Source organism: Scomber scombrus, chromosome 11, assembly GCF_963691925.1.
Source record: "Scomber scombrus chromosome 11, fScoSco1.1, whole genome shotgun sequence".
Lineage (NCBI taxonomy): Eukaryota > Metazoa > Chordata > Actinopteri > Scombriformes > Scombridae > Scomber > Scomber scombrus.
Window position 1 is genome coordinate 9,034,383 of NC_084980.1, and position 24,945 is coordinate 9,059,327.

Here is a 24,945-nt window from a genome sequence, read left to right on the forward strand (position 1 = left end):
GTATTTAACCTGTGTAACCCTTCATGTGATTAGATAATATAATCAACACTAGTCACATGACAATGACTGACTACATACAGGATTTGTGCGAGGGACAACCTGTGTTGGTTGCTCTCATTGTCTTATAACTTTATGAGACAGATGATGGTGTTAACCAATACTATCAGGTCAAATGTGAAATGAAAGCCAAAGAGAAAGGTGGGAATCACATGATATTTTATTTGTGACTGAACAGTGGCATGGGTACAGTGTATGGGGAAGTCATAGACGTACAAAAGTCCTTTTTTTCTCTTTTTAATGACAATTCTTGATTCCATAAATAAAATTTACAAAATATTTTGGACTATTTCTTATTTTTCTTACACGAGCAGGGGTACAGTTACCATTTTATTGTAAGTCTAGCAGTTAATAGTGATATCTCTATTGATCATTATATAAAGTTGCCTTTCTTTTTGACTATTTGGATTCAGTGGAGCTGATATGGAGCCGACCTACAATATTCCCAAATGTAGAATATCAAAAAACAAAACAAAACAAAAAAAAAACAAAAAGATGCAGGAAAATCTGCCTCCTATTTACTAGAAAAATGCCTCTAACCTTTTAGAGGAGGCCTGTCGATTTACTCTATGTCACTCTTTTTTCAAGTGTAGGACCCCTTTATATTTTATCTCCCAAGTTCAAAAATGAGTGAGACAGGTACAGCAGGCTTTATTCTGAATGACCATGTAACACAGATTCACAGTTCATATCTCACCAACCAAACAGAAACAAAGACATTTTCAGAAAAAAAAGAAAAGAAAAGAAAATGGCAGCAAAAGCGAAAAACGAACATCCAGACGTCAAAAAAATGGAGGTGCTGGTAGGGCATTGCTTGAGAGAAACACAGGTAGTTGGCATTCAAGAGGCAGAGAGCTATCTTATGGCACAGAGGCTCAGGTATGGGGACTGGGAAGATTCTTATTTACAAAATAGATGTTTGGCAATTTTAATTTCAACATTGATGCCTCAAAGTCATTGTGATGTCTCTGATGACTTGGCTTCATCAACTAAGAATTCACAGCTTATAAAATAAGAAAAAGAAAATCATCTTTTTTTAAATTTGTGTCAGACCTTGAAGGAAGCTGCAGAGAACAGTTTTGCTCACAGCAGAGTCCGCTGAATGCACATTAAGTCTGTTCATGCAAATGGGACGAATCGGTTGAGCAACACTATGAGAACATTTGGCAAATCCGTCTGCTGTGCGCAGTCTTTGCTGGTGGCAGTCGACAGAGTGAGTGAAGGTCAACCACGTTAGGACGCTGCTCCTCTTTGAAAGTTTCCAAAAATAATTTGCATCATCAATGTCACCATGGCCTTTTCAACTCATCCTCGCAGATATAAATCCATCGCGGGAGGGTGTGATTCACCTCCTTCTGTAGGTGTTCGGGCAAAGATCAAAGGTCACTTCCTGGTTGAAAGGTTATTTGATTGAATGATAAAGCCAAAGTCTGGTTGTCATGCTGAGGAGTACAGTCAGTGTGTGTGTGGCCTCTGGAGGAAAGCAGATCCTGGGATAGCCAGCTTATTAAGAGAACTGCCAAAATATCCTTTAAAGGTTGAAAAAACAGAACAAGTAATCCAGCTGTGTGAGATGCTGCTGTTCATAGTCACTCATCTCTATCTTTCTCTCTTTTTCATGAGCGTCTGTTTTGGCCTCGAGAGCTTCCATCCCCTTAAAGACAAAAAGCAACACGCAGTTATAAATCTGACCACCAGGTGGCAACATTGTGCCTTTCTCTACTGAGAAGGCTGTGATCTTTAGTTTGGATGATGCAGAAAGGCATAATGACAGAAACATTGAACTAAACCAAGGCTCTTTTCCAATTGGCAGGGAACCATTCATCCGCAAGGAAAAATGGAGCCACACTGACAAATGAAAATATAAAGCTAATAAAGGAATATAAACACCAAAAAATGAGAGAGTGGGAGTAGTTGGACATTGCGATATGCATAAACAAATGCGTCTTGAATGAGGGAGATGAAAGAGCGGGGGAGGAAAGACAAGAAAAGCCATAATACGAAGGCGGTCGATAGATAACTCAAGCAAATCTCAGGGGAGGGAATGATGAAATACCCACTCGGCGTCTGTTGTTCTCTAGCTGTCTTCCTGTGGACAGGTCTGATCCTGTGGAGGATCAGGAGCTCCACTGGGCACTGGAGAGTCCGACCTTGCAACACCAGAGCTCTGAAAAAGAGAGAGAGAGAGAGAGAGAGAGAGAGAGAGAGAGAGAGAGAGAGAGGCTGTTGAATTTCTGTTCTCAAGGTGACATATTTATCAAAATCATCCTCCTCTCCAGTTTGTGAGGACGTGCACACCTTTTTCTAACATTACCCAGAAAAACATCAACTCAACAATTAGGAAAATTATAACTTTAATCAACCAGAAACATAGTTTTATCTTATTAAATATGATCTAATCAAGACACTAAAATCATCTTTGACCTTTGACTCTTAATTGACTTGACATTTTTCCGAAAATGAGGTGAAATCAATCCCATTTGGCAACATTAATCGCATGACATTCTCCGCCATGTGATTACATGCGATGCAGTTGAAAGCAGATCATCGTCATGACAATAATAGATTAGAGCATCATGCCAGTCAGTTGTTGAATCAAATCCATGAATCTTATTGACTGGGGTATAACCCATTGGGACGGGCGCTCACCGATTGTTCCTCCTTGGTAATGCTGGAGATGCCCTCTGGGTCTACAGGGGAGTGATCTGTCAGGGGGTCACTGCCCTGGGAGGGGGGGCAATCTGAAGAAGAGCTCTGCTGAGGGGCTGGAGTGGAGGCTGCAAAATGACAATGTGCATTTTTGTTAGAGGGAAATATGCAGGAGAAAGTAGAATTTCACCTTTGTTTTGTACCATTTTCCAAAATGTGACATGTTTACTGTTGAATGCTAATCATACCACTAACATGCTTAACCTATAGTGAGAAGTAATGGATTCAAATCTGTATCATATGACCTTTACTACACGTCACCTTCCTCTCGTTCTTTCCTATTATACCTGACATCTTATATTCTGTGTACTATCAAATAACTCACAGCTCTTTTTGCCTTGCCAAAGGTCAATGGAGTTTTTGTGAGATAGAAGGCTCAGCGCAGCGGTGGTTTGAGCTAAATGCTAACTCCAGCATGCTAACACACTCACAATAACAACACTAACATGCTGAGGGGTTAGCAGGTATCATTTTCAGTGTCATAGTTTAGCATGTTTGCGTGCTAACATTTGCCATACAGCTGACGCTGATGGGAATGTCATAAGTTTAGATTAGAGGAGAAGTCATTAGAATATACTGTCTGGGACCCGTGAATGTCTGCACAAAAATTTGAGTTAATCCATTTAGCAGATATTTCACTTGATGAGTGACTCCTGGCATTAAGATCAGGGGATCAGCGAAGTCATTATGATTCAACCTCTGGGCAACAGGGATATCTGTAAAACTTCATGGCAATGACTCTAAGTAACTGAGATATTTCAGTCTAGACTGACCTGACATATTTTCTTTCATAGAGTGATTTCTGCTGTCATGGCTGACAAAAATGCATCAACAGAGATTTGAGATTTTAAGGGCTATATACTTATCACACATGTCTGTACAGATGTTGGTTTAGTCAGCAGTAATGATAATAATAGAAACAACAGTAGTAATAATAACGGAGAAGGACAGTAATACTTACGAGATTCAGTAGACGGTGACGTGGATGTACCTGGGCTCAAGGTCATCCGAGAGAGATCAAGGTCACTACAGCTGCCTTCCTCTTCCTGGGTCGCAGCAGCTGAAGGTGGCAGCAGCTGGCTGCAGGCCAGTGTGTCTGGTACACTGATGAGGCCTGGAGTCCCACACCTGCTCACTGATGCTGACGCAGCACCAGGCCCTACACCTGCTGCTGCCCCTGATGTAGAGGGGCCCTCGCCCGCGTCTGAGTCCAAGCCGAGGCCTTCTTTGCCCAGGCTCAGCTGTCTCTGGAGCAGGGCGGGGTCGGCCGTGTGCTGGGGGCTGGTGATGGCCGAGGAAGGAGCTGATAGGTCGCAAGCTTGGGGGCACATGGTGGTAATGGGTACCAGGCCTTGGAGCATGGCAGCTGGGATGGCGTGGCCCCCCACGCCCACGGTCTGGGCTGGCATGTAAGCCGCCATGGCCGCCCACTGCTGCTGAGTAGCTGGGAAAATGTTGGCCTGGCTCCAGATGACCGGCTGACCACCAGGGAGGACCTGAGCCACCTGGAGGGGCCCCTGCACGGGGAAGGCTAGAGTCTGAGCCTGGGCAGGAAAAGGCTGCTGCGCCCACTGGGCCGCCTGCACCGGGCCCATGGTCATATAACCTGGAGAAGGAAGGAAATGATCAAAGGATATTAAAGCAGGAAATGGAAGTGAAGATTATTATTATCATTTCTCCTCCAGTAATTACACTTTCAATACATTGATTTCCAAATTACAGGAAGGTCCTATATTAATGTTGCTGTTTTGCAATCCTTGTATAGATCCAGTGAGAACTATTTAACGATGAACTTAATAGCAAAAAGGTGCATATTAAGGTTCTGAAGCCTGTGTACTCTGTAATCAAGCACAAGGTATGTATTGTTGTCTCTCTGTTACTGAAGACACTGACAAAAATACACAAATTGCAATTTGCAAATTGATAGTGGTAAATGGGCAAATCCAGTGTAAGTGTTTTTGCTAAAATATGATAAAAACAACACAATGGTCCTTCAAGGAAACATCACTGTACAGTGTCTCTGTGGCTTCTAGCATTATCACATGGCTGCTCAGTGTGTGGTCCTTAGAAAAACAGAGATAAATCCACATCCTGCCAAATCTTAGCGAGGCTTTTCACAAACTAAACATCAAAGAAAGACAATCCCACTGGCGTTTGTTCTCTTTTATGTGTTGTATTGTGCAAGAGATGCAGCATCTGAGTCTGGGTAGCTACCTGACGGCACAGAGGTGGGACTGAAGGGGGCGTACATCTCAGCAGGATTGTGTTGCTGCTGGCGGCTGCTCCTGCTCGGGTCCAGTGTGTTGGCAGGTGATGGGGGCATCTGGGAGGAAAAGCACACATGCACACACACACAGATGTCACCACTTTCAAAGTCACCTAAAAGTCACTTTGTAGCACATTTATCTTTAATCTGCACTACTGTCACATATTCAGGTAATTCCTTCCCCTGCTACTTAACCTAATGTTATTGTATTGTTCCAACTTGTATGAACTTTTAAAAAATTAAAAGGAAGTTTGCTTTTGTGCGATAGTACTCACCGAGGGAGGAGTGGACATGTCGCCGAAAAGATCAAAGTGGTTGATATTCTGTGAATTGAACCAAGGAAGAGAGAGAGAGCACAAGGTACAGTGATACATCACGACAATGAGATTTGCACCGTCATGAAACCTTGAATTCATCTCCACATAGGCTACAGTGGTGGCATGGGTGGGTAGGTGGGGGAGTGAAATCTATTCATAAAGGCAGTTGTGCTGTGGATGGCAAGAAACAACTATCCCCTTGTTTCACTATCAGAAAATGGATCTAAAATGAATCTTTCATGGCTCTCTATAATTGAGTGGGGAAAAGGCTATTCAGTCCCATAAAACAGACTCTGATTAGATATTCTTATGTCTGCCAATCAAGAGGGCCCCGTGAGAGCCTGGGCCGCTTTATCATGCTGATTCCACTCTGTGAGCAGATCTATACACACAGGAGTGTGTTTATTTCGCCGAATGAATGAATACATGAGGGAAGAAGCTCCTGGAACCACCCGACCGAGACAATGAGGTCACCTCACCCTATAGGCAGATGTGACCCCTGCTCTAGTCCTCTCTGTCCTCTACTCACACTACTTAAAGGAGAGGGGATGCGGCTATGGAAGAGACTATGGAATGGCTAAGTTGCATGAAATGTCTCTTGGGCCATGCACAAGCAGACAATGAATCACCATGAAAGCAGAAAAACACACAGAACACACAGGATTTGCATGCCATAAATAAACAAATGCACACACAAACACAATATATTCCAAAAAAACAAAACAAAACAAAGGAAGGAAAGGGAGAAATAACAGCAATCAGTGTTGCTGCTAACATGGCGCTTATGTCCTCCTTGAATAAGCTGGGACATAACGGATCTTACAGTTTGCACGGCACTTTGTAACCATTGAGGGGTGCAGAATGAGTCAGAATTTGGAAAAAAGGGTAAGCATTGTACACAGAGATCTCTCTCTGCAGACACTGACACACATCAGGGGAGCCCTAGGCTCTCAAAAAGCTCCAACTGAATGAACAGACAAGCAGTAACACTTATAGATATGGAAGCGCTGCTACTTATACTGGCATGGGCTGTTTGGGTGAGATAGCGAGGGGCCAGGACAGTTTATCTGCTTGATATGCTGAGCAAAAAGCAAACAAACAGGGAAGAGAAAGAAGCACTTTGCTAGGGCTGTTTTCAAAAGTTGCGTAGAAATTTTCCCCAGGTGAATATTTGGCGAAATAAGCTTGAATAAATGTTTTTATAAGTGATCTGAGAGATGTAATAGGGTGGTCACTGCATGGTGGTGAAGAACTCATAAAACCTACCAGGATGAGATGAAATATATTTTCTGTTTTGATGAAACGGGTGAAAAAAATTGAAGAAAGGCCTCTTTGGGCTGTTTTGTGATCAAATCAATACTGTAGAAAATGTATTGCTATTCAATAAAGTACAGCTGTTATGAGGGTTTGGTGGCCCTGATTGGATGTAGCCGTGACTACACTGCATGCAGCTCAACCCAACACCCACCTACAAACCTCTCGTCCTCATCCTCTGAGGAAGATGGAACAGCCACCCCTGCATTTATTCATCCAGTCCACTGTACCAGACAAATGGGACCAAGAAATAAACAGACTCACAACTGATTTTGTCTGCAACCATCTGGTCCCGACATGCGTCAGATTCCGCACAGGATTGGATTTTGGATACGAAGCCTGCCTCGCTAATGTTCTGTGAAATTGCTGACATGTCTGACTTTGGTTGACCAATCAATTAGACTTATCTCTTCAAGCAGGCTAGACATGACCAATGTGGCTTTGTTTCATCATCATCATCATCAAAAAAAGTAGATGCAGACACAGACTTCTGTCTGACTTGTCTTTGATTTGGGAAATGAGTCTTAGAGCCTGTACATTGTGACACATTGTTACTATTAAATATTGTAAATGGACCCTGTCAAAGGGGGCTCAAGACACTTCCTTCAAGAGGATCTTAAAGAGAGGTTTGCAAGTAGAAGAGTAAAGAAACAAATAATAAAAATAAAAACACCTACAGTCATGAAATGGCGTTTTGGGACATCATAGATCCCTTCCTTCTGCTGACTGGTTGGGACCTGCATTGGATTGGAGGTCGATTCAAACGTAAGTAACAGAGCAAAACTTTTTTTTCTTCTTTTTTTCTTTTTTTTAACAGGCTGGGTATTTAAAAACAGGAGCTTACAAGACCTGAAACATGTCTATTGAAATAGAAAAAAACACTACTCTACACTCTACTCTCTACACACTACAATTACTACATCAATTTCGATTTAGTCCGTTTTTTTCCAAGATGTAATTTTATCTTTTAGAGCAATGGGATAATGCAAATTCTACAGTTGTGCTGTTCAATCAATTCTACTTAAATCAATATTGATTGCAAACATTGCTTGAGGATGGTGTGTGCTGGTGTGGGTATTAAGAAAGCCTATTGTTATTCTGCAACAGTATGTCTCAACTGCTTCATCTGACAATAAGAAAATACCTCAGAAAACCCCAGCCCTCTTTGTATATTTCTCTCACATTTACCCTAACTATCTGTTGCTTTTAACCCCGCTGCCTGATTCTCTATCGCTCCCTCGACTGGTTAACTTTTAGTTACGTTTTCCCCAAGTCTATTGATCTTATTTCACTCTGAGATCAAATGGCATGGCAAGTGATTAATCTCTCTCTCTGCATCTTTCATCTTCAGAGGAACGCAAGATACAGAGAGGCAAAAAAAAGAGGAGGAGGAGGAGGAGAGAGAGGGAGAGAGAGAGAGAAAGGGAGGGGAGGGGGATAGGATTAAACCATACGAGAGGTCCCTAGAGTCCTAGCTGGTCCTTCAAATGGTCTACAGCCAAAAAGGTCAAAGTGTTGGACATCTAAAAGAAGCCCCAGTATACGGGCGCTGGGTGAGCTCTACAGATAAAACAACTGACCTTGACTCTGCTGCAGCTGTTTCTGAAGCTAAATGAGGCGTTGTCTTCAACATAAAGCCTCTCCATTGCCTTTTTTTATTTTTTATTTTTTTATTCTGACACATCTAAAACGAACTTAACCCCTTTTTTTCCCTTTTTTTTTTTTAAACTGTAATTGATCTCACAGCTTCATTTGGTTCTTTTCTGAATGGCTTTTCATCTTCTGCCTCAGTGAAACAAAAACCTTTTAACACCTGATCTAAACCTGAATCTGAAGAAATATCTCAGTTTTGATGATCTCCACAAGCAATTTACACTTTGGTACCTTCATTATAAAAAAAAGGTGCTATAAAGTTATGTGGTTAGTACTGTTACTATTATCATCTATTACAGGGTATGAAGAGGGAGAAGAAAAGGGGGGGGGGGGGGGGGGGGGGCGATGCTTGTCTTTGTACCTGATACACGCTCTCCTCTGATTGGGGGCCACGGAGGGGTTCGTGTCCAGCCTCAAACACTATGTACTACAGAACAGAAGTAGTGGGCAAGGCGTAGAGGTGCAGAGAATAATGAGATGGGAAGACAGACAGAAAGGTTGGCGTGTAAAATACAACGAGGGAGTGATACATGACGAGAATAAATGAAAGGGGAGCGAGATGAGATCAGGAATGTAAAGGGTGTGCAACAAAAAAAAAATGGGGCATGGGAAAATGGAATGGGGAGATGAAGAGAGAAAGAAAAAGAGTGGGGTGGGAAAGAGGAAAGAGCACAAGTATAATAGGTCAGGCAGTAGTTCAAGGCAATGTGGAGGTCTTAGCTAGAGGTCTCCCTTCAACAGCAATGTGATGCACCACCTCTTTGAGAGACCCGGAGGTCAAAAATATGTGCTTGAGATCAAGAAAGAAGTCTAATCAGTAAGGTTGACGTAAATAATGAACTTCATGTATCTCAAATTAAAAGAATAGTGCAACGTTTTGGGAAATATGCTTAATATACTAGATCGATACCGCTCTTAAGACATGAGAGCGGTTTCAATCTTCTCGTCTCCTCACAAAACCGAGAGAATTTCCCAAAACTTCGCTCTTTTCGTTCAAAGATTCTGTCCGCAGGTCTGGAGTTTTGTCAACCAACATCAACATAATTGAACGCTACAAATGGAATGACTTTATGCAAACACACTTCAAGAGCAAAGAACAGAGGTGATTTTGGGAGGTGGTTTGGACGTGTCACTGAACAATAGCATTCAGAGTAAGAGTTAGTGTTGTCTGTATTCAGTGTGAGCAAACACAGAGAAAAAAAACAAAGAAAAAAACAGAAATCATGTTCAGCCAAATAAATGCACGGTGGGGGGGGGGGGGCAAAAAGAGGGGTAACAACCAGTCAGGGGGTGCATGTCTTTGGAAGAAGAAATCAGAACACTGACACAGATCAACTTAAAAAATATGGTTTTACAACACTGCACTGGCAAATGGGAGTTGAATGGTTGAACAAAACTGTCCACTAGGATGGTCTTCTGTGTATTACTGGAATGGTGGAATATTATGAATCATTAATTCAAGCAGATCAGCGACCGGAGAAGATACTTAAATTGAGGGATTAAGTAAATTTGTAAGAGTGAAAACAGCACCAGTGAAGCTAGAAAATGCGTCAAGGTAAAGCAGTGTTGTGTTCCTGCTCTGTGTGCCTACGGACCTACCTGGTAAACGGGATCGTCCACTTCGTCCTCCAGGATGGTCTGCGCGGTGGCGGAGGGGGAAGAAGGCAGATGACACATTTTGTTTTTCATCGGTAAAAACAGTGCAGCCGCATTTGCAGTCTCATTGAAAAATCAATGGAGGGGGGAGAACACAACGTGAAAACAAAATAAAACATACATCTCAGTCTGTCTAAAGCGTAATTACAGGCTGCCAGCGTGTGAAACAGTGATTTGGTAGTTCATAAACACATAGATTTCCCGTCACTTCAGACTCCAGTGAAATAACAAGCATTACACATGTTGCAGTTCCATTATATTTAGATATTCAGATAGAAATCAATGTTGCAGACAAACAGAGTCTCCAAAGCACTTCAGAGGAAGCTTGAAAGTGTTAAGATTTCTGTTTGTGTGAATGAATAACGGTGGTTATTATGTGTGATCTCCCCTCCGAATGGGAAAACGAAGGCGGCAAAGGAGAAGAAAGCAGCAATTGGCTCTGAGTGTCCTACCTGGTAGACTGCCTGCTCACACAGTTTGTCTTTCTGGGCCTTCTTCTCCATCTCCTCCCGCTGTTTAATGTCGTAGATGAGCGTGAAGAGGTCACGCAGGTCAATGATGAGAGGCTCCGCCTGAGTGAGAGTAGCGGGGAAAAGGAAAGGAGAAGAAGGAGAGAGGACGTGGCACATTAAGGGATGGAATTAAAAAGAGATGAGAGGGGCATGTGAAGGAATGAGAGGAAGAGAGGGGAGAGGTGCAAGTAAAGAAGGGGAGGGGTACAGCAATGAGATGCAGAATGACAAAGACCATGACCAGGAGGATAAAGATATGCAGGCAGGTAGCCGTTGGAAAAAATGGCCAATCCAGAACATGTGAAGAAGAGCAGTACAGGAAGAGAAGGATGAGAAACAAAATGAAAGAGTCACCTTTACATTTATTCCAATGACTTCTGTGTTTATGCATTTCAGTCATATATTTTATTTTATGTATGTATTTTTTATTTTTTTAAGTGTCATGTATCTATTTCATTCATTCATAAAATCAAAATAAACCAATCAAAAAGCAGCTTAAAGTTTAGATTTAGGCAATTATATATATATTTTTTTTCTTTCATTTTTGACCTCAGAAACAGTGGTTTGACAAAAAGAAATCAACGCAAGTTCTACTTTCTAGCTTATAGTATCTCTAGACTCGCATCTTCACAGTGAGGAGGACAGTGAGGTATCTCTGTTCCAAACTGTTTACAAGCTCAGAACTTTTTCAGTTTCTAAAATTATAAGCTGGTTATTGAAACAGCATTTTCTATATCTGTCCATATCCCAAGTCGCTCATAAAATTAACTTTAGCTGTTTTCCTTGATTAGATAAAATGTTGACTGAAATTCTCTATAATAAATAATAAATATGTCAGGCAATCCTCACATAGGCACACAGCTTGAATATTTAATTGTTAAGCCTATAAATGACTTGCTTGAATTACAGCACTCAGATTAGAAAAGACTTGTGTTTTGACATGAAATCTACTTAAGCAGGCTTGTGACTAATAGGAGGTGCCCTCAGCGACTTGAACCTCGACTCAGACTTTCCTGAAAACATTTTAAAAGAGTAGAAAAGTACTCACCGACTGCGACGTCTTGATGGCCACAAACCTGTGGTGGCCCTCCTTCCCGCAGACATAACCAAAGGCCCGATGGTCCCTGGTGTCCTTGGCGATGTAGCTGATTTCATGGACTGAGTGGTGATGCAGGAGCACCTAGAAAGCGACACAGATAGTGAAATACTGTTACTGCCACTGTTGCTGTAGGCAGAAAATGTAGGTCAACCCTGCTTTAAACTTTAAACTTTGCATATTTTTGGTGTATGAGCTAAACACAACGAACAGGAGAGATCAACCCTTGTGTTGTGTTTGATTTGGGTGGCAGACATCTCTTAGTCCTTCCTTTGATATAAAAAGGGTTTGAGATGCTGCGAATTTGGTGACTGAGAAACACTAAATTAGCGGAGACAATGAGCAGGAGGACAATCTACTGTATGATGTATTCACAACATCGCTGAATGACAGACAGCTCTGAAACATCAGCCAAAAAACGGAAAACCCCCCAAAAACTCCCAAAACATAAACACACACCAGTATATATAGACCCTGAGAGTAATTCAGCTGTCATTCAGTCACACCCACCTGCCTCCCCGCTATTAGCAGAGATAAGCTCAGGCGTCGGGGAGGAGCTTTCGTCTGAATATTAGCCGATATTAGACGCGTTCAGCGGGGAGCGACGCGAGTAACGCCTCAGATTAATGTGAAATACAAAACTAATATGACTAGTCTATCCAACTCAGCAGAGAATCATGTCAGCTTTACATAAAGTATTTCCATCTAAACGCCTGCTGACGCTGCGTGCGCTGGAGTGATCCCCATTTCCACCATAATAACTCAAGAGGGATATTAAGTGTGGAGTGTTATTTACTGCCAGTAATCAGTAAATAAAATGAAGAGCATTAGGGGGCATGATTTCCAAAACAACAAATGAGCTTGTCAAAGCTGGTGAGCTGGTTGGTAGTGGCGGGAGGCTTAATGTGCTTTTTCATTACAGATGAAAGACCCAGCCACTATCACCACAAGTCATATTGAACACAGATATTATCAAAGATGGGTGAATTATTTTAATTAATTAATTTATTTTTTTGGGAATACACGCTTGGTGTTGGGGTAGGGGTCGGCAGCCACGGGACAAACGCTGTTGCATAATTATCAGTTTAGCGCTAACGACAGCTGAGGTGGAGCCGCGGTGTAATTAGCATTAGCGGCAATGATCATTAAGGGGTGGAACTGAGTGCTAATTATCGGTTAGCGCTGATGAGCAGAGTGGGCCTATCTAGCCAACACTACGCCCCAGGACGGGGGAGAGCCGAGGCCCCTCGATCATCCTGTAATGGAACAGCAGGCCTCTGAGTCCGCCAGGGGGATGGAAGCCAGGATGGAGGCGGAAACAGCCTGTCTCATAACATCACCATAACTTTGCTCACTGTGCTATCATTAGCAGGCAGACAGGGCCTGAGTGATCTTAAGTAGGTCCTGCAGCATACCCCTGCTATTACTGGGGTATATGTTAAACCAGTTTACTCTGGGTCAAATATCAAATGTAAGACCTGCAATGCTGTCAAGTTCAATTTTTATGAGCTAAAGGGAAAACTGTTCAGTGGGGAGCATGGTACTGCTTTCTATGCATTGATATTTGAAGAAGAATTTGAATGTTGGCACATGTAGTGATAAAAATGACAGCTTTTACATCAGCATAACCTTGTGAATCACGTTCCTTCCTTCTGTGCAGGTATTGCTGTTGTAGTAATATGTCAACTGTGCCAGCCAGGCTTACAAGATGGCGGCCCTGGCAGCCGTTGTGAACTGAACCGTGCGAGCGTCTGCCCTCTGGATGTCCTATACTGTAGGTTCCCAGTATAGCAGCTGGCAGAGGCCCCAACGATGCAGCTCCGCCGCTCGCATGACATGATACTCACCCCTGATCTTTCGCAGTAAATCTTGATCCCGCCGAAAGAGACCGTCAAGAAGACTCTCTGCTTATGCTCCCCTTTGGAACGTGCCGAGGAAGCCATTCCCTGCAGGAGATAAAAAGGAAACGACATGAGGAGATGAAAGGATATGAGCTCAGCATGAAAGACAGTGAGCCTTCTTCTCTTCCGACTCAGGTGAGTGTGACAGTAGTGGGAGATGGGGGGGGGGTGGGGGGAATGAAGGAAGAGATTGGGGAGGGGGTGGGGGGATGAGGTTGGTGTGTAGGGTGACAGGAGTTACATAAGGTGTGATAGGACAGAATGTTCTTTCATCTGCCTTTTCTTGAAGCTTCACTCTCAGAGGAATTCACGTCGCCTCGTGCAGCGAGTCATATTATTACCGCCGCCTTTTCTTTTTCCGAGCGCCTTATTTCCTCTCGCCTTTCTTGAAGTAGGTCTACTGCACTTCAACGTGACATACACAAGTGCTAGCTAACAACAATGAGGTGAGATTTGCTGACAGAATGGATCGCGCTGTTGACCGACCAGCTCGCTCCCCGCAACTCCGCATAAGTGCTGACTGAACAACTGATCTGGGCCTTTGAAGTCTGTTTTTTTCCCATGGATCTCAGCAGCTCCCTATTCTTATATTCTCAACTCTAATAAAGGAAACAATTAACATCACCACCATGCTCAGTTTGACGCGACCCGTGCGCTTGACGTGTCTTTCATAGAACAAAGCCTGCGAGAGAAGAGAGGGAAGAAGAAGAGGGAAGAAGGGGAGGAGATAAGAGGAGAAGAAACCTGCCCGCCGTGCTGAATATGTCTGACAAATCTGCGGGCCCAGTTCGCTGACAAGTGGTCGACCTCTTCTGAACGTCAGACCCCATTCAACCCAAGATTTTTTTTAAAGCTCGGCTAAGGTTTAAAACCCAGGCCGCTATGAGTTGCTTTAATAACCAACAGCTGAAAAATATCCATACATCCTTATGTGCACAAAATAGAGGGAAGACTAGGAAAGGATAAAGAGCAGAGCAAGCAACAGGGATCAGAAAGAGATGAAGTAAGTGAGACAGAGGCGGGTGGGCCGGCGGGGGTATGTCGATGGATGTTGTCAATCAGCCATCGGCTTCTCCATTTGGTGGATTAGTACTCAAGTCAGCGGGAGGCAGCTCAATAGAGACCCCATCCGCTCCTCTATCCCCTGTCCAGATAATAGCAGGTGTGTATCGACTGCTCCATTGACTGTAACTGGCTAGTGGGTGGCGACTACCGGAGTCACACGGAGGGCACCGCTGAAATGTCAGATTGGACATATCACTTAGAATGAATATGGGCAATGAGAGGCTTTGCCTTCTGGCAATACTGCGCCTCCCGTGGGGCTTCCCACACATTTAAGCTCCGGCAAAGTCTGAGAGAAGATACTTAAAAAGCCATGCATATACGTTCTCTTTCGGAGACGGATTTATTCCATAGCCACCTACTTCAAAGATGCTCATGTGCCACATTTTTAACCAACAGAGAGAGCGATAAGTATTCACTGCCTTTGCTTTGGAGTCAGTAAACACAGTTACCACTTCAGAAATAACCTGAAGAGAGGGTGTGTACCATTTCTGTGTGATATAGGTTATTCATTTTGATAATTAAAATAAATAGTTTGGATTGTGGTTTCTTTTTTTCTCTCACTAAAGCTAATAATAGTAATAGTGTAAGGGACTGATTAAACAGTGTGTGCTACAGTAGTAACCTAATCCAGCCTTACTTCTGAAGTCAGCAGCATACTAAATTTAGAGGGGTTAAAGGTCATACTATAAATACCCAATTCACAACCAGCACATCCACTGTGCAGTAATTCCCCGCTATGTGGAAACTGCTCTTGGATGTTGCTACATCAGAGTGGGACAAAGTTAGCAGCTCAATCCTAGTCTATTGGATTTGAGGAAATTTACACCCCTGCCAAACACATTACCTGTGAAAGGGTAATGTTCGCCAAAAACATTAGTCCTTATTGTCAAAGCCTTTTTTCTTGGAATGTTCAAAGTGAAAATACAAATAATTAAATATATATATAACTTAACAGGATTATGAAATCCAACAGTTTTCCTTTCATATGACTAAACTGACGGTCGCCAGCTAGAAATGAGTAGCCTGCTTTTGTCTGCTTCTGTTTGAAATTGAGGACGCACTGTTTGAAAAAACTGGTACATCTGTGCCCATTATAATTGTGAAATGCATAGGCGCTGTGGAAGAGGGGAAAGCTTGACAGGCAACAGTAACAAAGGGGGCAACGCTTTGCGAAAAGTCAAGTTGCAGAACATTTTAATAAACCCTTTTTTTTACAGCAGACATCTTAATTGGCATAGCAAGAGGAGCTCAGGTGTAAATAATAACATTAATGATGGCTCCATTCCATTAATTATCCCAATATGTCATGTCAGTGAGTGTGCATGTACAATATAAGAGCCCTGGACCCGGCTCACCTAAATATAATTAATGTTATTAATTACGCTTTTGTTTTCCTGCTGTGACAAGCCAAATGTCTTCCATGAAAAGGGTCTATACAGCTACTCCACTTTCATCCACAGTCAGGTTTCAGACTGTTTATTGACTTTGTCTCTTAGGAGTGAGTTTCACCTCATTTCCTTGCAATATTCTGTTAAGAACGGAGCAAAAAATATTATCTGGGTCACATTATCACAGTTTGCATATGTGCCACAAGTACAACATCGTGGACTTTGTTATAAAAATAGCAACCTGTGACTGACGTGAGAAGACGAACAAGAGGCACACAAATTGTGGGGGTAAGTGTTCTCGCAGTCGCTCGCTAAAAAGCGAAAAATGCTCTGCTTAAGCGACATAATTTAAGTGTCTCAGAATAGGAAGCAAGATTGCCCCCAAGGTCAAAACAAGCTGTATGAATAAATACAGAGAAGCTTTGAGCAATTCTCCAAATAGGGCAGCCTATTAGAGGGAAAATTAAGTACAGAGCTGCACTGGTTTTACAATATATATATATATAACAAACCCTATAGTAGCTTTCTATATGACAAAGAGCTGTGAAATAATAAGGCTGGACTTTTATTTGTTCCATCTGGTCAGTTCTTAGCAGAGTTTGAGTGAGTCATATACAGGAGAAGACAGCTAGCTCCCATGACTCATTCAACAGACAATAAAGACATGCCCAAGCATGTCCTCTCCAAATCTGACTGAGATGAGTGAAGAGGCTCAATGATGTCCCTGCAGACAAACTAAGACAACACACACATACACACACACACACACACACACACAAGTCTGCACCTTCAGCTTCATCATGGAGTCCTGGCACAGCTTGTCCCCGCGCGCCGCTGTCACCTCATCAATCCCGATCAGCTTGGCCTTGTAGCGCACGCCATCTCCACGGAAACGCTTAATAAGCCCCGCCTCGGTGCGGTCTTGACCTGCGGTGAGAGAGAGAGAAATGAAAAGAGAGGATGGGAATAAGGAGGAGAAAATGAAAAGAGAGAATGATTACAGGAAATTAGGATGTGTCAGCTCAACTGCATCCTACAAGCAGGAGTTCCAGGCCATGATTGAAGTATAGAGGCTATTATCGTGTGTGTGTGTGTGTGTGTGTATGAGAGTGTGTGAGAGGTGTGGTGGGGGATGGTCCGTCATTGGCCAGTTTTGGGGACAAATTTCAGACTAAAGACCAGTTAATTGTGGATGGCTTGTCCAATTGGGGAATAAAGTTGTGTCCTCAGTTAGGAAAAAGCTGATTTTTGGGTCAGAAGTTAAGGTTAAGGATAAGGTTAGTGTTAGTGTCCAGAAAATTAATGCAAGTCTATGCAATGTCCCCAGATGTGACATAGGACAGTGTGTGTGTGTGTGTGTGTGTGTGTGTGTGTGTGTGTGTGTGTGTGTGTGTGTGTGTGTGTGTGTGTGTGTGTGTGTGTGTGTGTGTGTGTGGAAACCGGCTGCTCTGCTATAAATATTTATAGAACAGGAAATACAGAATGAATAGTAAATTAGCAGCAGCGAGCAAAGATTGGAAGAAAATTGAACTTGAAATTGGAAATGAAGTTGGTTTAAGTCAATGGACTAAATGAGAAAACAACTGGAATATTGAAAATGCTCTACCATCACCATCATCGCATGCATGCAGAGCATTGTGGGAGATTTACACAGAAAGCTAGGGTGAAAAGTTAGATTGGCCAAGTGGGGGTCCTTGTCCCTATGCCGCACCCACGCCTACAGTTCCCATGGGTGCTATTGGCAGTGACACACCAGCTTGAATGGCTGCTATTGAAAAGAATCATCTCGGTCCAGTGCTCGCCCACAATCCACCAGTCCGTCCCTCGGTGATGGATGTTGGGTGGTGGCAGGATGGTGGTGTGAGACGGGGGGGTGTTTGCAAGTGTGTGTCTGGATGGCCTCAGGCTTTATAGTGTTATCCCCTCCTTTTTCCCTCCCGCCCCCACTGCTGATTATTCTGTCTGTCAGTCTCTGCAGCCGCCCTGACACCACCTTGACACCGACACCTTTCTCATTTTGTCTCTGCTCTTGTCTGCCGTCGAACGGTTTTGATTATGTGGGCGCGAGCCTCGAGCGCCGTCTTGTGCGCCTACAACGTATAAACCTTCAAAATAAACCTGTGCGTGGTTCGTCAGCCGCAACGCTCGCCTCCGACGGCGTTTTACCACGAAGAGATAGCAGGATTTCAAATCAAGGTCACCGGCACCTTGGAGAGTTTAGCAGTTTTCAGGCCCCTTGCTCACTCAATTCTAGGTCACGGGCGCGTACGTTGCATCAGTTAACGGCACATTTAAGAAGCTGGCTAAGCTGTGTGTGAGAAGAGGACAAGCTTTAATATCCCTAACAGGAACAGAGTCAGGCTGCACTCAAACACCGTATTACACCAGAATCAGCTTATTCCACGCTGAAACACACAGTATTGCTACATCTACCCAAACATAAAGGGAATTTCTTCCTCCATCCCAGGTGAAGAAATCTAAAGGAATTCAGAAGAAATCAACTGGCTTGTGCAAATGAAAAAAGAAAAGAAAAGAAAAAGTCTTGTTTCTAATGCAAGTGCTTGTCTAGGCTATGCACACCATCTCACTAATTCATGAGGGCACAATTCTCCAAAGGGGGGGGGGGGGGGGGGGGGGGGGGGGGGGGGCTTGACAATGCTAAAGTCATTAAAGTCTCTAAGCAAGTGAATGTCAGATCTGGGTTTAATTTAGACTTGTTTCCCTGCCAGAGGATAATGAGTCTTATATACAACCACCATGTACATCTGAACATAAACCAGATGCAGCCTGGCATGCATACAACCACCGTGTAGAGAAATCATTAAGCTGAGGAACTGTAGACATCGCCATGACAAATATACATGTTTACAGTAGGTGCTGTCGCTTAAACCCTGCAGAAAAGAAGCGAGGAAGTGTGCACGTCTTCGATAATTATTGCTGCACCTGATTCAAACCACCCTTCTCATACTGACTGTGGTCTACTTCTACAGTATTATGCATTCGAGCCTGATTTTACTGACTCATACACTCTGAGATGTAATGTAAAATGCATGCTGCTCCAGTTGCATTTTAAACACGATCGGTCCAATTCAGCGCAGCTCTCTCTGATGAGCTTTAACCAGATGTTCTGTGCCATTTGTTTCTTTACATACAGCGTGCCATTTCCCCTAATAACACTTCAGGAGAGATTTAGAGGTTTATGTGCAGATCCTCAAAAAAGTAGGCCTTGCATACGGAATGAGAGTCTTGACACAGTGGCATAACTCGTGCGCTACGTGCTCTGGGTTCAGATCAAGACAGGCGAGTGTGCTGTATTTGAAAACGTATTTGAAAAAGCTGCGGGGCATGCTGTTTCATGTTGTTAAAAACTGTAAGAAAGGAGAAGAGAAAGGAAGAAGGTGTGTGTGTATGTTTGTGAAGGAGGGTGACAAATATTCCTCTGGCTTTCTGGATTTACAATTACCCAAGGTTGAATGGTCCTCACAATATTTCTGGCTCATAAGCCTGATGCTCATAATTTGTCTGACAGTAGGATGCCTTAAGTAATGTCTACTGCTAGTGTGTGTCTAAGTAGATCCTACACATGGCACAACATGCTTGCCATTTGGAAATCCTGGTGGTCTGAGGTCCGTGTGTCCAGCCTTAGAAGACCTTCGTCACAGCTCTCTCCCACCTTTATTTCTTGTTTTTCTTTCTTTTCGCTTTTCTTTTCTTTCTTTAATGATCTAATAAAGACAAAAATGCCATAAAATAAAAAAAACATATTAAAAATTGGAGCCAGGACATCAAACCAAACACTACAATCCCCCACCTGAGACACAGGCCCTGCACCAGGACCACACAGAGAACAATTACTGTTAGCCCTGCTCCATACTGTTTCAGGGCTCGTCTCTGATCACAGTGTTGCATCTTCCTCCTTGCCACACTAGAATGGGGACAGCGAAGGCACAGATGGCAACAGATGGAGAGTCAGAAGTGCCCCTCTAGATATAAGGACTTGGCAACAAGAAACTTTTTGTTGAGGATCTGGGCATGGACGCAGCTTAACCTTTGAACTTTTCGGAGTGTGCATCCGTGTCTGCTTGTCTCTTTCTGTCAGCGTCCCTGTCTGCCAGTAGGGCACACAGGCCATTCATTTAGCTATAATGAGTGGGTACAGTGATGCCTACTGAGCCATGTTTTTACATGACATGCAATACACAATATTAACCATTATCTTTGTGCGGGACATTTGATATCCAAAAAAAAAAGAAGGCACTAGGTATGTCCTATCAGCGCAGAGGGCTGATGACTTTAAGCAGCAGTGAAGAGAATGGATGTATGAGGAAGGCAAATCTGTCCCTGCCATCTGCCTCCCCCATGTGCACAAAATAACTTTCATAAGCCTCGGCAAACGCACACATTTTTACAAACATGAACAGCAGTGTGTGTTCCCTCGTCCAACCCACGCTGATGTCAAAATTCCTCTATCCAGCTTCGACATTAAACACAAGATCGAGGTTTTGGTTTAAATGACAGATCGTTAAAGCAGTTAAGAGTTAATGAAGGGTGTTATGCACAATGCGTCAATGCAGGGGATAGACCATTGACTCTCTGCAGAGTTACATGCAGGTATTGATGTGTGCCGGGTGGTAATTTGGGCAAGATGGGAGATAGTAGGTAGGGGCTCCACAATGCTCTCGTCACATTGAACGGTGAAGCAGTGTGACGAAACAGCTGGATAAGTGTACCAGAAAATGATTTGATCAAATGTGGGGAATAGTATTTGAATAGGCTGAAATGATTAGTATTTGTACAGCCTCTTATAATCTTTCCAATGTCATACATTCAATATGAGAGGTGACTAGTGATTTAATCTGCTGTTTGCCTCCTTCTGTCTCTCTCTGTCCGTTTAGTGTCTCTCCATCCTTCTCTCTCAATGTCTATCTGTCCTCTGTTCCTTGTCGCTCTTTTTGAAATTAATCTTTTTTTGTGTGTGCACAAATTACAGTGGGAGAGCAACAGTTGCTATGGAGATAGAGTAAAGTCACGCATGTAAAGCAAGTCTGTCGATGGGTAGAGGGGAGCTTTAGCTTTACCCTGGCAGTCAGAGTTTGCTGCAGTGAGGTTGGATTTTTTTTTTCCTGAATGGTTTGAAAGGAATGATGATTGGAAATGTGATGACATCCCTAACACAAAAACGCAAGGTAGTGTGTCCAGTATTGACCCTTAATATTAGGATTGGTTTCTGTTTTATCTAAATATTCTGTTTTACAAAATAATTATGAAGCAATATGCAAAAAATAAGCATATTACACATTCATGGTAAGACTGACGATATATTTCTTTTTCTAATTGTCAGCAAATCCCATGAAAAGAACAAAATCAGTATTTCATTTATTGTACAAACATACATGTGGTAATGTGTTATGATAATGTGATGAATTATTTCCGGTATTTTAAGGAATGAAAATTTGAAAGTCTGTAATTACACAACAGTATTAAAAGCGCAGGTGTAAATAATCAAACTAATGTAGGTTGGACTCTATTTAGCCACTTGAGCTTCAGGATCCAGGTATGCATGCTAGCTAACTGTCACACTGTCATGACTTACTGGGACACTTACAGCTACACATAACAGTACCATCGGTAATGTTGTTAGTAACCCCTGTAATTTCCCTAATATATGCCTGCTAACATCAACTTTTTATGGGTCAGTGTTTAGCTGTCTTCCCAGGAGTTCAATGACAAGGTTGATATGAAAGTCATATCTGTGCGTCTAGTGGGCAGCTAGCCTCAGGAGCTAGAGGTGACAAGAGATTAAACCAACAAAATGATGTGTTAATTGGTGAGCTTTAGCAGTGCAGACTCAAGGCTAGCTGTTTTCCCCTGCTTCCAGTCATAATGTTAAGCTAAGCTAATCAACTGTGACGTAATTTCCCAGTGAAACGGAATATTTGAACGGTGTACCCAATTACAAGAGGGATTTAAATCAAATCCTTAGCATTTGATTGGATGGCTAAAAGTGGACAGAGTTAAGTGTGATATGGAGCTGACTCCACACACACCTCCCTCACTTGTTAGATCAGGAGGAGGACGAGGGAAAGGTGAATGAATTACACCTCATTGTTTTGGAAATGAAACCAAAGTTTTTCACCGTTAGCTACTATGACCCACAAACGGTAAACTGTGGTTTTATAAGACTGGTGTGGCCAGCTACTCGCCCAAAGTCACATTTGATTGGATTAACTTTTGCAAATGCCTCAAAGTGCTGGATGAGTCATCAAACATTTGAAACTATATATTTCATACAACCAGAGATAAATGAACAATTAACACGGGGACACAGGGTAGGGAGCTCTGAAAGGATTACAGAGATGAGTATAAGTACAGAAAACAAATAACCTTAAATATATATAGATGGTGCTTTGTCTAAATATATGTCACCAACTGGCTCCTCAATAGTGTCCTTCACCTGGCCCCCAACCTGCTCACAACCAGTGCTGGCTGTACAGCCTGACAGTCTGCATCCATTTATGTTGCCCCATTTCCATTTATATGGATCTAAATAACATCTTCACTGATTGCGACAGTGGTCCCTGCAGCACGTGTGATTAACATGGTAAAGTCAGGGGCTGATAGCCTGTGCTGATAGCCCCCTCCAATGAGCCGCATGGCCACGTGTGTAATAGCCCCCTCGCTTTGCTCTCCCCCCTCCACTTAGCTCAAATCGATGGGCCCTCCTCCAGCCCAGCCATTTATCTGAGCAAGCCGACAGAGCCAGTGAAACAGCCACAGAGGACCTGGCCCCGCGGCCTTGTTACAGCTAGCTCGCAGAAGCCAGATTTACTGGACTAGCTGGAGTGGCTTTATTCATGGATAGAGAAATGAGTGGGGAAAAAAACAGGATGAAGAGAGGGAAGGCAAATGAGAAAGCATCCCCTTCTTGCTCACTTCATTCCTTCCTCTCTCTGAATATCACTCTTTCTACCTCTCCATCTCCTCTTCTTTCTTCCTCTCAGCCAATTCAATCCTATTTCAATCTCCCGGTGAATGTTCGAAGAATGCCTCGTCCTATTACATCACTTATACTGTTCATCAAAGCGACAGGGTGTGAATTACCCTGTCCATGACACCTAAATCATGCCACTACCAAACCCTGGGGCTACACGGAATAGCTGTTACTACATCTGGATCCCTGGGATTAGACAGGGAGCCTCTCGGCAAGCTTGACTGAGTGAAGCCTCTCTTCATGTAGTCCAGCATTATTTAGCTCCATCCAAACATGGCTTTAAGTTATGTTCTCTGCCTGCCAAACATGGGAAAGTAAACCCTGCCAGTTTCCCATTTTGTCTCAACTCCACTTCTCCATGCCTTTGTTTCCTCTTGAGTATTTTTCACTCAACATTATATTATATAGCACGGTTTTATCTCCACAATGTGAACCTAATATTTTACATGCATTTCCACTATTACCTCAGACATTGTTGTCTCAGAGATGAGGGATTTTAGCAAGTAGTATCTCACATACCTTTGATCCTCCTGGACTCCTTTCGTTGGCTGGTTTTGACACCCGGCTGGAGCTCGGCCTCTGCTGACATCCTCCACTGCTGAGTCCCTTATCCTGCTCACAGCAGATCCACCATGGGTTAGCAGCACACTAGCTAATCCTCCAACTCCCAGTCCAGTTCCCCCACTCTGGTCCTTCTCACAGTCGTGCTACAGTGGAGAAAATCTCTTTCAAATCCATGGTGAGATTTATTGTCCTCCTCAATAAATGAAGATCCAGCATTGATAAGTACCCTCCGTCACTGCTGGCCCATGGTGTTTGAGTATTGCTAAACAATGCATGAAAAGATGATTGAATTATGAGCTGGGGGATCCTCTCGAGAGCAGCTTCAGATCAGATTTGACATCTTCTGGAGTGTGCCTGAGTCCTCTCCCTGAAGGTCAAGTATCACATGGTCCACTGTTGCTCTTTTGTGAAGGTCCACCTATTGCTCAGGTGTAATTCCCCCCAGGGGAGGCTGCAACATTGATTGAATCAAATATTGTTCTTCAGTGTAGGTCAGTAGTGGATATTATTCCTCGGTGGAGTACTTCAGATGCAGTCCGACAGCCCATCACAGTCACTTGCTCTAAGCACTGCAAGGCAAGAAGACAAGGATGACAGTTAATGTTAAGCTGGAGAATGTTAGAAATTAAAATGACAAACACGTGCCACTTGATTACTCATTACAAGATTAATTTAACATAAGAAATGGCAGCCACCGATTTAACAAATCAACAAAGATGTTATTATCTTTTCTGGATCATAAATCCTTAATGAGGGTGTTGCAAACACTTGCTGTTCAGCGCCCACCCTTGAAGGAGACCTGTGGCGAAATATTTGATGCTCTTGTTTTATGTGCTGCTTATGAGTAAATATAGCACATTAAAGCATGACCGGTGCTTCTGTGCATGCAAAGCAAATTTTCAGAAGATGGATTGTTAATGCTCCCAGCTTAGACCAACAGCACGAGAGGAGGGGAAGTAGCAGAGAGCGATGAATGACAGGCTGTTTCAAAGCAAACTGTGGTGGGAATCCTGGCACAGCCGTCTATAAACTGGAACCCCCCACACTGTGCTTTAATGCCCTTGAATCATCCACTGCTAACACGGGGGCCGTGCCAAGCTGGCACAGTGGCTGGCACCGCTTCTGTTGGCATGGTGACGGGCCATTGTCAGAGAAGGAGGCCTTCAGCCTACCATGGCCTGAATAGAGCTGCTCCACATCGAGCACTGGGCACATATTATCCTGTGTGACATTGTCTGACATTGAGTCTGTGTGATGAGAGCGAGTGAGAATTAGGTTAGAGGAGTGTGATCTGAGTGTCATTTTTTTGGTGTATTTTAAGAATACTTTAATTTGTACCCCGCATTATTTTAACAATTTTCCTCTTTAAACTGTTTCTGATGTAAGGCAGAAAACGTGTCTCCTATTAAAATGTCACTCAAATTTCAAAAAGTGTATTTTCTCCCTTGCCTTAATT

General features: G+C 43.1%; 1 protein-coding gene across 1 annotated transcript in view; it reads right to left on the minus strand.

The window, feature by feature from the left end:
• LOC133990761 (uncharacterized) overlaps nucleotides 1-23,514 on the minus strand; it is a 31,376-nt gene extending 7,862 nt beyond the window's left edge. Inside the window, exons 1-13 of the mRNA XM_062429165.1 lie at nucleotides 23,445-23,514; nucleotides 16,722-16,861; nucleotides 13,428-13,526; nucleotides 11,533-11,664; nucleotides 10,425-10,544; nucleotides 9,916-9,954; nucleotides 8,678-8,743; nucleotides 7,341-7,400; nucleotides 5,308-5,355; nucleotides 4,981-5,089; nucleotides 3,728-4,372; nucleotides 2,707-2,834; nucleotides 1,606-1,711 (exon numbers count right to left, since the gene is read on the minus strand). Coding sequence (XP_062285149.1) covers nucleotides 1,606-1,711; nucleotides 2,707-2,834; nucleotides 3,728-4,372; nucleotides 4,981-5,089; nucleotides 5,308-5,355; nucleotides 7,341-7,400; nucleotides 8,678-8,743; nucleotides 9,916-9,954; nucleotides 10,425-10,544; nucleotides 11,533-11,664; nucleotides 13,428-13,526; nucleotides 16,722-16,861; nucleotides 23,445-23,514 — 1,762 coding nt within the window. The remainder of the gene's footprint in view (nucleotides 1-1,605; nucleotides 1,712-2,706; nucleotides 2,835-3,727; nucleotides 4,373-4,980; nucleotides 5,090-5,307; nucleotides 5,356-7,340; nucleotides 7,401-8,677; nucleotides 8,744-9,915; nucleotides 9,955-10,424; nucleotides 10,545-11,532; nucleotides 11,665-13,427; nucleotides 13,527-16,721; nucleotides 16,862-23,444) is intronic.
• Between the last annotated feature and the right edge of the window lie 1,431 nt (nucleotides 23,515-24,945).